Source organism: Sinocyclocheilus anshuiensis, unplaced genomic scaffold, assembly GCF_001515605.1.
Source record: "Sinocyclocheilus anshuiensis isolate Anshui unplaced genomic scaffold, SAMN03320099.WGS_v1.1 scaffold1016, whole genome shotgun sequence".
NCBI classification, from domain to species: Eukaryota; Metazoa; Chordata; class Actinopteri; order Cypriniformes; family Cyprinidae; genus Sinocyclocheilus; species Sinocyclocheilus anshuiensis.
Genome location: NW_015552618.1, coordinates 387,625 through 399,011, shown reverse-complemented (window position 1 = coordinate 399,011; position 11,387 = coordinate 387,625). Strand labels below are relative to the sequence as shown.

The following is an 11,387-nucleotide window of genomic DNA, read 5'->3' as shown; positions in this document are numbered from 1 at the left end:
CACACGAAGACGTTCAACAGCGGACAGAGAACTTGGGACTGGGAACACTTTATACACACACACACAGGAGGAGGGGATGACGAGACACACCTGGGAGCAATAAAACCAAGGGAAACACCTGGGACAAATGAAATAAACTAATCAGGACAGGAACAGGAAACTAACCAAATAAGGGCATGGGAAGGCACATGGGGAGCAGGACACACACAAAACATGGAACAGAGTCTGACAATACAGCGTGGCAACTCACTCGTTTTTTTTTTTAAACACTGGGTGGTGACTATCTGCCAACATTTTGGTCCATGTTAGACAAGGATATTCTGTGACCCAGCTATTATCCCTGTTAAATGTTGCACTAAACATCCTGTTACGCACAATAGGCTGGTACATTTGACAAGTTCATTGTTTATAAGCAGGTTCATTGATGGACTGTTTTTCTTAAAATCTATGTTGGCATGAGGGTGAGAAAACGATGAGGGATTTTTTTTAAATGATCTCATTAAATAACCAACATTGGGGTAAATATTTGAGGGCTAAATAATTATATTTTGTGTGTCATTATAAAACGTAATTACAATGCCTAGTAAATTATCAAGTTACAGATATCAGCCAAAAAGCCAAGCAAGAGACAGACGATTTTTTGGAAAATTATGCATAGTGCACCTTTAAATAAATTACTATAGCAATAAAAAATGACAGCTATTGACCATAGTCTGGCTATAGCTATAGTACTAGTCATACACTTGCACTTCAGTTGAAGCTGCTGGGTGTAAATTTCTATATTGTACAGATTGTTTTCCCAATGTTCAGTTACCAAGGACATTTCTGGTGATGTTGTGATATGACTAACATGTCTTTCCAACACATAATTTCAGCACCCCAGTCATATAGCCTACTGGAGTTCATAACAGACTGATGACAGACAAACGAATGATTCAGCCTTCGAGTAAGAAAACAAAGGACCGAAATATATGATCTTTCTGTCTGAACAGATTGATTCTTTTTGTGGTGTGAAGATCAATGAGAATTGCTGACAGAATGTTGATTCTGGAACAGATTTACTGAACGCTGTTGTATCATGATCAGTCTGTTCTCAGTGTGGCCATGGAGACAGATCCAAATATGTTGGTTGCAGATGATTAGACACATTGTGTAATTTGGCCATCAGCAAAATTAAAATCGCTCTGAATAATCCTCTGGCAAGAGAACTCAGCAAGTTTTTTTTGGCATGAACAATTTAATTCTTATGACTCAATTTTCTGACTGCAACAATGCTATGGTGTTGTGGGAGGTTTTCAGAGTGTTGTGATGCTAACGTTGCTAAGATTTTGTCAGTGGTTGTTGGCACATTCTATGCAGTTTCTAAGATGTTCTAAGTGGTTAGCATGTTGCAATGCAGCTGCATAGGGATTCTGAGTAGCTGTTAGTATCTTGCTATGCAGTTGCTAAGGTGTTCTGAGTAGTTATTATCATCTTGCTATGCAGTTAGTTGTTCTGGGTAGTTGTTAGCATCTTGCTATGCAGTTTCTAAGGTGTTCTTGGCAGTTGATAGCACCTTGCAAAGCAGGTGCTAAGGTTAGTTGTTAACATCTTGCTAAGCTGATCTGAGTAGTTGTTGGCATCTTGCTATTCAGTTGAGAATGTGTTACGGGCAGTTGTTAGCATCTTGCCGTGTGATAGGTGATCTAAATGGTTGTTAGAATCTTGTTTTGCAGTTGCTAATGTGTTATTGGCAGTTGTAAGCATCTTGCAATGCAGTAAGGTGCTCTGAGTATTTGTTAGCAACTTCCTTTGCAGTTGCTAAGGTGTTCTGGGCAATTGTGAGCTTCTTGCCATGCTGTAAGGTGTTCAGAGTAGTTGTTAGCATGTTGCGATGCAGTTGCTAAGGTGTTCTGAGTGGTTACTATCATCTTGCTATGTAGTAAGATGTTCTGAGCATAGATATGTATAGATTCCCCATTTGACGGCTCCAGGCACGTAGATGCGGCTGCCATCTTGGAACAGTCCACTTGACGTCAATCATCATACTGCAGGTTCTCACAGAGCCGTTGAGCCGTTCTGTGCAGGATTGTGGCATCTTTCAAATATTCAGTGATTACTATGGTAAATGACATCAAGTTGACCGTTACAATATGGCGGACGGCTTACATATAGCTGCCCATCTACGTATATATATATGTATGGTTCTGAGTACTTGTTAGCATCTTGATATGCAGTTGCTAAGGTGTTATGGTCCGTTTCTTGCCATGCAGTAAGGTGATTGAATAGTTGTTAGCATCTTGCTATGCAGTTGCTGCTTTGTTCTGAGTAGTTCCATGTGTCAAATTTAATGTGTACGCTAGGGTGCAACATAAATTTGTATGCGCATAAATTGTACACACCCAGACAGATTTTTCTAACCGTGCGTACTGTTTGCTCATCTCGTACATGTGTCTTCATTATTTGCACTAATTAGTTTGTCCACAAGGTGGCAACACTTGCAGGCCATTGTTTCACAGCCAACAAAGAAACAAAGGAAATGGAACAACAACAAACTACTTTTGATCACAAGAACTCTATATTAATTGAGTATAATGACTAGAAAGAAAGAAAGAAATAGCGCAGACACCAGACAGGGATGAAACTTTCTAGTGTGCATAGTCGCCTGTGTTGGTTCTTGCTATTAAATGGAGTATATTTTGAAAGTCTACGCATTTCAATGTATGCATACACTAAGCATTCACATAAAAATAAACTATTTAGTGATTTTTAACCATTTTATCATCAACAAGATGAAAACTACTGGTCAGATTGTTTAGAAAAGTAATAGTACACATCTCCTTAATAAGTTCCATGATTTGAGATATCATTTACATATGCAGAACAAACATTACTTTGCAAAGTTCAACACTAAGTTTGCTGTAACTCAGTAGTAATAGTGATGCTTACCTTATCTAACACCACTAACAAGGGCTGGGTGAAGTCAGGATCCCAGGCCTTTTTACTTTAGTTAGAATCTATATTTAGGCGGCTCAGGCTTGTGCAAATCTAAAAGCTGTTAATAGAAACATTGCTATAGATTAATTGACTGACTGCTTAATGATGTACCTCTGTACAATTGACAGCAGTCATCTCATCTGAAACTATCTGTTTGACAGAGGCACTTCCACTAATGGCCATCACTCTGAACTCAGGGTTCAGGTACTAGAGTTTTACAGAGTGCTGATAGTCATTCAGACCTTATTCTCTCCTTTATGGCGCTCTGTATGAGAGAAGCTCATATTAGCACTCAAATATTTATAACGCTCAGCTGGGAACAAAGACCATGTAGAGTACATAGCTTCAGGCTCACAGCGGTGCATTAGACTACTGAAATTTTGCAAATAGATGAGTGGAAATATATTGAGAAATGCAATGTCAAATTGAATTGAAGTGAAGCTGAAGCATCTTGTATCACCCAGAAGGGTTTATTTTGTGATAATAGCTGAATGAGTTCGAATAATCCTGTTTATAACAAAGCTACTTACTTAATATCAAAAGTAAATGAATGGACATTAAATATTAATTTAAGCCATTTCATCACATGAACAAAAGAGAGTGTGAAGTGATACAAGAGACAGTAAAGTAGCACATTGGCAATTGGTTAATATGTTTTATATGCGCTGGCTTGCTGTCAGGATTATGGACTATCCTGTGTGTGTTTTTGCCCCTGTGACCCAGTTTCTTCTTCATGTTGATTGTGTTAATTTGATTCCAGGTGTGTCTCGTTCCTCCCCAATTATCCTGCCTTTAAAAGCCCTAGTCCTTTCAGTTCTTGTTTGTTGGGTCTACTTGTTGAATGTCCTCCTTGTTCTTGGGTTTCCTGTGGATTATTAAAGATTGTTATTCAAGTACTCCTCGTTTCCTCGTTCCTTGCTCCCCGAGTGAATTGTGACTCTTGCTAGTTACACATAAATATAAATTGTCTATGTAAATAGTAAGGTTATTATTATTATTTTTACTTATGAAACAATTTTATAATAATATGAAATTACTTGTATTTTCAAATTTAATTTTAGCCATATATTGTAAGGGATCGTACAGTTAACCAATGAACTGGTTTTTACTGTTGCATTTTTCTATTAAAATTATTATTTTAACTTTATTATACCATTATGACTCATTAGGTATTAGGTGGTGATATATAATGTAATATTAAGTCATTACCATATTCATGTGCCAAATAAATAAAAATCGCTAAGAATAAAATTTAATTAAATTAAATGCAAATCACTCAATTATTTTACATCTAGATACATAAAAGTATACCATGGTATTATGTTTTTTTTCCCCTTTATTTATATCGCACTTTACACAATACAGATTGTGTCAAAGCAGCTTTACAGTGTTATACAGGAAAAAAGTTTAAATGACGCAAGCAAAATTAAATACAAAAAAATAAAAATAAGTTAATAAATGTTTATGAAACTTCTTGTTAACACTTATACATCCTGGACAAGATTATAATATGTTTTAATGTCTTCATTATAGAAGGTTCCTTAAAGTGTGTGGCCATTTGTGAAATTTTTTTCTTTCAGAGGAGGAACTACGGAAGCTACGAGAAGAAACCAATGTGGAGACCCTAAAGCAGGAGCTGGAGAGAGAACGCAGCAGAAGACTTGACCTGGAACAGAAGATGAGTGATGTGCTGAAGACCAGGTGAAAAACCAACTCAAATATAGACACCAACACACATAAGCTTTACAGAGTTGACATAAAGTGTCAAACAATGAATGAGGAGCACAGGAGCTTTAGGTCACAAACATTCAACACTCTATACACACACTAAGTACTGGGGATTAGGAATAGGGAACTGCTTCTTATTTGGAATTAGTTCTTTTGAGCTCAGTTTTGTTAATGGTTCTTAAATGTCCACATTTTAACATTTTATTGTACACACATTTATTGTAGCCTGATTTATTAACAAATTATTATTATTTTTTTTTAATTAACGCTGCAGTCCGTAACTTTTTTGGGTTAAAAATGATACAAAATAAATTTTTGATTAAGTACATAACCAGCCAGTGTTCAAAAGTATCGCCTTACTTTAGCCCGACTCACAACGGTAAGCTTATAATAATGTTTTCTAATTTAAGTGGTACTGGTAGGAATTTGCGGGAAATTCGAGCATGCCGCCGCGTTATTACGTAACGTCTGTAAACATAAAGAAGTAGTAGACTATATCACATGTGAGGATCCTGCAGGTGGCGGATCGTTTATAGCCTTTTCTCACAGCAGCTGGAATAATTAAATATTATAATCCAAAAAGGTTTATGTGTTTATGAAACACAAGTGACTGAAATTAGATTATATTCCAGTTTTAAATGTGCATCTGATTACAGATACGTGGGATTGCACAAGTTTTGTATTTATATATGAAATATATGAAATTCGAGTGGCATGACAATTAGAGATTAGACTGTACAGAAATTGAAATCTACATGTAACGCTACACTACATACATGTAGTCACGCAATGCTGATGTGGTTAACATGAACAATTTGAGAACAAAGTATAACAGTAATAATAATTTGCACAGTTTGATGTGATATGAGCTAACCAATCGTTAGATTTAATCAACATTGTAGCACGATTTATTGTACTGCTTTTTTCCTCAGTTGGTCAGAACAAAAGTGTCAGACTTGCTACTAGTGGTTCAACGGATCACCCTTTAAGACCTGATGCACGGATCCGATATAATGATGCACATCACATCCGATTTCTTTCTCAGCTGTTTTCATTCACTTGAGACATAACTGACTGTGTTTACCTGAATGATTGTCGAGATGGGTATTTTGTCATAATTTTATGTGTATGTGTCTGTTCAGAGGATTCAGAAGAGGATTCAGTTCTGTGTTTGCGCGCTGTCTGAAACGCCTGTGCGCACTTCATGTGTGTGCGGCTGTGTGCGTAGAGAACAGCGCGCGAGTAATGAATCGAGTTCCCTTTCGCCTTTTCTCTCTGGAATTGTTTAAAATTCGCTTGCTTGTGTAAATACGAACAAATGATAAACTTATACTCTATTATGGTTACATTTTGCAATTAATCCAGAACTAGCATTATGCTAAACTATGCGATTGTTTTAATTTAGTAACGATGTTAGCTAGCTAGAAATCATTTCCAGTAATTTCCAATTGTGCTCAAGTTTTTACGTGAAAACAGCTTTGTGAATATTTGAACTATTGAAAACATTTTCGCTGAAATATCACTCACTGTGACCGCACGCAAGTTAACTTTAATGAGGTTATGTGATTAATATGAACGTCAATGTATAATGAGTCAAGCAAACAAGAATCAAACTCTCGAAATGCACACGGACCAAAGTATTACAAATCAGAAATCTAAAACAGAAAGGCAAACTTACCTTAAACACGAGAAGATCCAGCCATGCATTTCCTCCGTGACAAGCCCAACCGTCAAAGCGATTCAAAGCGTGGGTCCAAACACGCATACGCGGATTCAAGCGCGCCGAACTTTTAGATTAAAATGTACTCAATATTTCTAGATTTATGTGCAATGACTATAAAACATGTAAATATTACAAGTAAATATTAATAAGACTTACTCTTCTCACGCAGTTCATTAATTACATGAATTAAATGTGTACATTTTACTTAAAATTGTTGTTCTCCTTGATTTTTAATATTACAAGTAGAATTTATGATGATTAATTTAATATATTTTACAACACCCCAAATTTTTTTTTTTCAGTGATGTGATTCCAAAGTACGGTGAATATCCACACCGGTGCGGTGAATGACAGCCACACATTCACCTCAAAACATTCGAATCATCCGCGCTGGAGTCGTGCCGGTGCACAACCCATGCAAAGAATATAATTCCGCAAATAACTGCCATTGCAGGTTTCAAACAGAGATGGCGACAAAGAGACAAAACTTATGGACTGCAGCTTTAAATTGAATTTAAAAAGACTAACAATTTGTATCAAACTCATTATTATTGAAGTATCAGCTTATTTGTATTAGAGAAGCACAATACATTGATACCATATCAGTTATCATTTGACATTAGAATTGTTTTGTAATTTATCGTTACCAATAAATTAATTTACAGTATATAGATAAAATAATATATATTTTAATATTGATTATTTATATAATTATTGGCTCATCGCTATTGGTCAGAATTTTAATATCGGTGCATTCATTTGTTCTTAAGGCTTGTGAGACCACACATTACTGTAATTACCAACTGCACTGCAAAAAAATATATAAAAATAAAAAAAAAGGTGTAATGTTTAAAAAGTCTACCTTTGAAACTATTTTCACTCAGATATTGCACAAAGTAACACACTGAATTAAACATGAAATTTTGAATTAGAAAGACTCGAAATAGTATTTTCAAGTAAAACTCCAATAATTTTTGTTTTATTTACAACCTCGAATTTTTATTTTTTTTAAAATTTTTTTACAGTGTGGTTGTTCGCATGACCTGTAATTAAAAATGCACAAAATCAAGTCTACAGCAAAGCATTAAATAGACCTGAAATGCATAAAGTAAAAACCAGTTGAATTAAGTTTGTAATGTAACTTTTACTTTAGTATTATGTTGTTTAAAACATAGTTTTATACTTTCTTTCTATAGTCTGTGATAAATTGATGAGTGTTGGCATTGTTCAGTGACCCGGTGCTGTACTCGGTCTGGCTGTCACAGTAGGACTGACCGTAGAGGGCTGCCCACGCCACACGCTGAGCTATAAAAATAGCCACTACATCCCACCCCCCATGACCCTTCAGCAGGAAGTCGATGTCTATACGTAGAGAGTCGTGCACAGCAATATGTCTGTACAGAGTGTTCTTTCCACTGATGTCATTTCAGCATCGAATTGATTCGGATTTGATTGGCAGCACATTTTGGGCTTGCACATGAGTATGCTGTGCTCCGTTGAGAAGTTTCTGATAATTAACCTGCAAATATGTGTAGAACATCAATGTGATGATTTTACCTTTTATATTGTTTTAGCTTAAACTAAAGTTCTCTGATTTTTTGGGAAAAATGCCTGAACACACAACATTTTTCAGTTTTTTTTTTTAATAGTTTTAGCTTTGCTAATAACACTGAATGACAGACATATTGCAGACGAAAATATTGAATGTCCATAGTTGAACTACACCCGTGGTTAGTTCAAGGACACCTAGGTGAACATGAGTGGAACTGACATCATACATCCACTAAGTTGTTTGACACCTGTTGGTTAAAAAATAGCAAAAATGGCTCAGAAAAGTTCTGAGTTCTGAGAAAAAAGTTTGAATTGAATTGAAAGTTAATGTAGTTTGTGTTTCCTGGTGAAGGTGTGAAGATTCTCCACCTCAGCCTCCACGGAAACAGCAGCCACCTGCAGCTAACGGCACAGGTAATGCAACCCTCAAAGTTTTGACATTAGAAGTAACAAAATGATTCATTTTTACATGACTATACTTCTACACCTTACAATTTTTTGATCAGTTCTCAAGAGTAACATTTAAGGCAGAATTGTATGTTTTTAAACTACTATGGACTTATTATTATTTTTATTCTGAAAAGTATCAGCAAAAATGTTTGTTTACCAATGTGTGTGTGTCCTGACAATTTGTATGTTTATTACAAAAAGTTATGTTAGCTTTTTATTTAAATAATTTCACATATATTTATGGAACCGTGAAAAGCTGGGGAGACTGATTTAAATCATTTCAGTCCAAATACAGTTTGAGATTCTTATTTTAATACCAAAAATCTTGTGTCAGAATTTGATAAGACACAGAAATATGTCATACATAATTTGGTAAATATTGCATCCCAATTACCTTAAAAAACAATCCTAGTGAGACTGTTAAATATCAGGGTGACATAAATTCGGTAACACTTTAGTATAGGGAGCAATCATCTCTATTAACAAGTTGCTTATTAGCATGCTTATTATTAACATATTCTGCGTCCTTAATCCTACCCAATACTTAAACTTAACAACTACCTTACTAACTATTAATAAGCAGCAAATTAGGAGTTTGAGGTAAACGTCGTAGTCTGTTAAAAGCGTAAATTCATATGGACTCAACCAAATCTTTCTATTTGTCTGTCAGTCATTTGGATTCAAGTTTTAATTGTGGCTCTAATCCTGTATTGGGGTTTTGGATTTTCCAGCTGGTTTGTGGTTTAGGTTAGTGACAGTTCAGGAAGCTTTCCGCTGTTATTTTAGGCACTTGTCTAAATTTGTAGACCATCTAGGCCAGACCAACCCCTTTTGTTTAAGGCAGGAAATGAGAATGTAGAGCATAAACCTCTCTCTCTCTCAGTACGCCCACTGTAGGATTTAGAGATGAATAGAGATTTGGTTTTGGCCTCTGAATGAAATACATATCTAACCTCTCTCTGTAGACAAACAGCAGAAGGAGACGGTGTGTTCGCGGCTGCAGAGCTGGCTCTATGATCGGTTTGGGGTTTATATAGAGGATTTTCGCTTCCAGCCCGAGGAGAACACGGTTGAGGCTGAGGAGCCACTAAGTGCTAAAAGGTTAGTGAAGAAAGATCACCTGTGGAGGTCATTCTTGTGAAACTGAAATACTCTGCTCCATTATCATGTCTCAGAGATCCTTTTCTGTCTAGTAACATCTGCCCCCCTGTGGCCAGGATGCTTTTAGTCCGAATAAGCCAAGCATAGTGGCAGAGAAGAGATCTTCAAAAGGGGCAGGACTTAAATCAACTGACATAACATGGAGCTTTTATTTTCACCAGAAAATGAATTTGCCTTTCAAAATAAAAGCATATGTCCTAACATATATTCCCTTCTGGTTCTGTCAAAATTATTTATGTTTTAGAGGGGTAAGACTTTAACTTGCCATATTTAGATACAACACAAATACGTTTACATTTCTCAACACGTCCAAGGTCAGTTATATATGCAAAGTGCAGCTGTTATAAGTCCATCCCTCTTTTTAAGATCTGGGACAATTTTAAAGAGCTGGCCTCCTTCTTTTGGGCCAAAGCTAAATGTATGTCTCTCTCAGATGGCTTATGCAGGAGGAATATTCTGGGTTTAATGCAACTTAAAAAAAAAAGTCCTATGTATTATATTGAATATACTATTATCACCTAATCAGACTGTAATTATTAGAGCTTAACTTGTTTTGAACCTGTTTTGTTTTATGCAGTTGAAAATAAGACTGTCCAGTGTGCTTGTACAAGTTTTTGAGGCTTTTTATGTTTGGGGGTTGTGGTTTATAGACTTTTGTTTTCAACTTTCAAAATAAAAGATACACAAAAAAAAAAAAAAATCTCAAAACCCTAAATATTCAATCAAAACAGTGTACAGTATATATATATATACTGTGTATGTACAAAAAAAGGATACATTTCTGATAATGGACTGCAAGCTCATACATTTCTTTGAAAATTTTGGGAAGGACTTTTTCCTATCTGAATCTTAACATATTAAACAGACTCTGTAAAGGCCCATTTTTATTTGCGTCTTATTAATATGCTACTCTGACTACAAGTCTGTCAAGTCAAGTTTTAGAGATTCCTCAGAAATGTGTAAGGTTCACAGGTTTATTTCATAGTCCAGGCAGTTATTTTGAAACCCATTAAGAATCGTTGAGATTTTGCGGTTTGTGGTCAGATTTACTCTTCAAGCAGGAGTTCTGGGTCTGATGTTCATTCAATGCATGTAACTGCCTCAATTAGACATGAGGCTATTAAGTCCATGTCTCCTAAATGTCCCATTAGGGATCAATGAAGTGCATCTATCTGTCTCTGAAGAGAGGTATTGAGCCTGTGCTGGCCACAACTGTCTGTTTTCATTGATTTACGTGGTTTAAGTGTCACTTTTCAATGAAAATACAAGACAGACTGTGCTTGGTGGAAGAAAAAAGTGGTGTTTGCTGAAGGCAAGGTCACTTGTCCCTCACTGTTTGTGTATGAATGATACCTCAAATTGTTCTTAATTTGAGCATCACTCAGAAACTGTAAAAATTTAGCTGTACTGTATGTTGTGGTTCTTTTTTGCTTTTGCTTGAAAATTTGTCTTGTCTTTGTTTCAGATTAACAGAAAATATGCGACGACTTAGTAAGTCTCTTTTTGTTTTTGTATTAAAGTGTTTCTGTGTTTGTTTGTTTTTTCATGTTAAAGGGATAGTTCACCCAAAAATGAAAATTCTGTCATTAATTACTCACCCTCATGTGGTTCCAAATCCGTAAGACCTTCGTTTATCTTCAGAACACAAATTAAGAGGATTTATCTAATTATCTGCGTGACACGGCTGACACAGAATAGCATACGCTGTTTACGTTCAGTGGATACTCTCCAAAATGGTACCAGGGTGGAGAGGAATTGTTGAATAAAGTCGTTATTTTTGTTTTCTTTGCGTACAAAA

General features: G+C 35.8%; 1 protein-coding gene across 4 annotated transcripts in view; it reads left to right on the top strand.

Annotated features, from left to right (window-relative positions):
• Positions 1-11,387, top strand: part of gramd4a (GRAM domain containing 4a) — a 64,111-nt gene that overhangs the window by 40,760 nt on the left and 11,964 nt on the right. For all 4 annotated transcript variants that reach the window (XM_016457426.1, XM_016457425.1, XM_016457427.1 and 1 more), the window contains 4 exons: positions 4,557-4,677; positions 8,331-8,392; positions 9,394-9,529; positions 11,055-11,080. In XM_016457426.1, the coding sequence (XP_016312912.1) occupies positions 4,557-4,677; positions 8,331-8,392; positions 9,394-9,529; positions 11,055-11,080 (345 nt within the window). The remainder of the gene's footprint in view (positions 1-4,556; positions 4,678-8,330; positions 8,393-9,393; positions 9,530-11,054; positions 11,081-11,387) is intronic.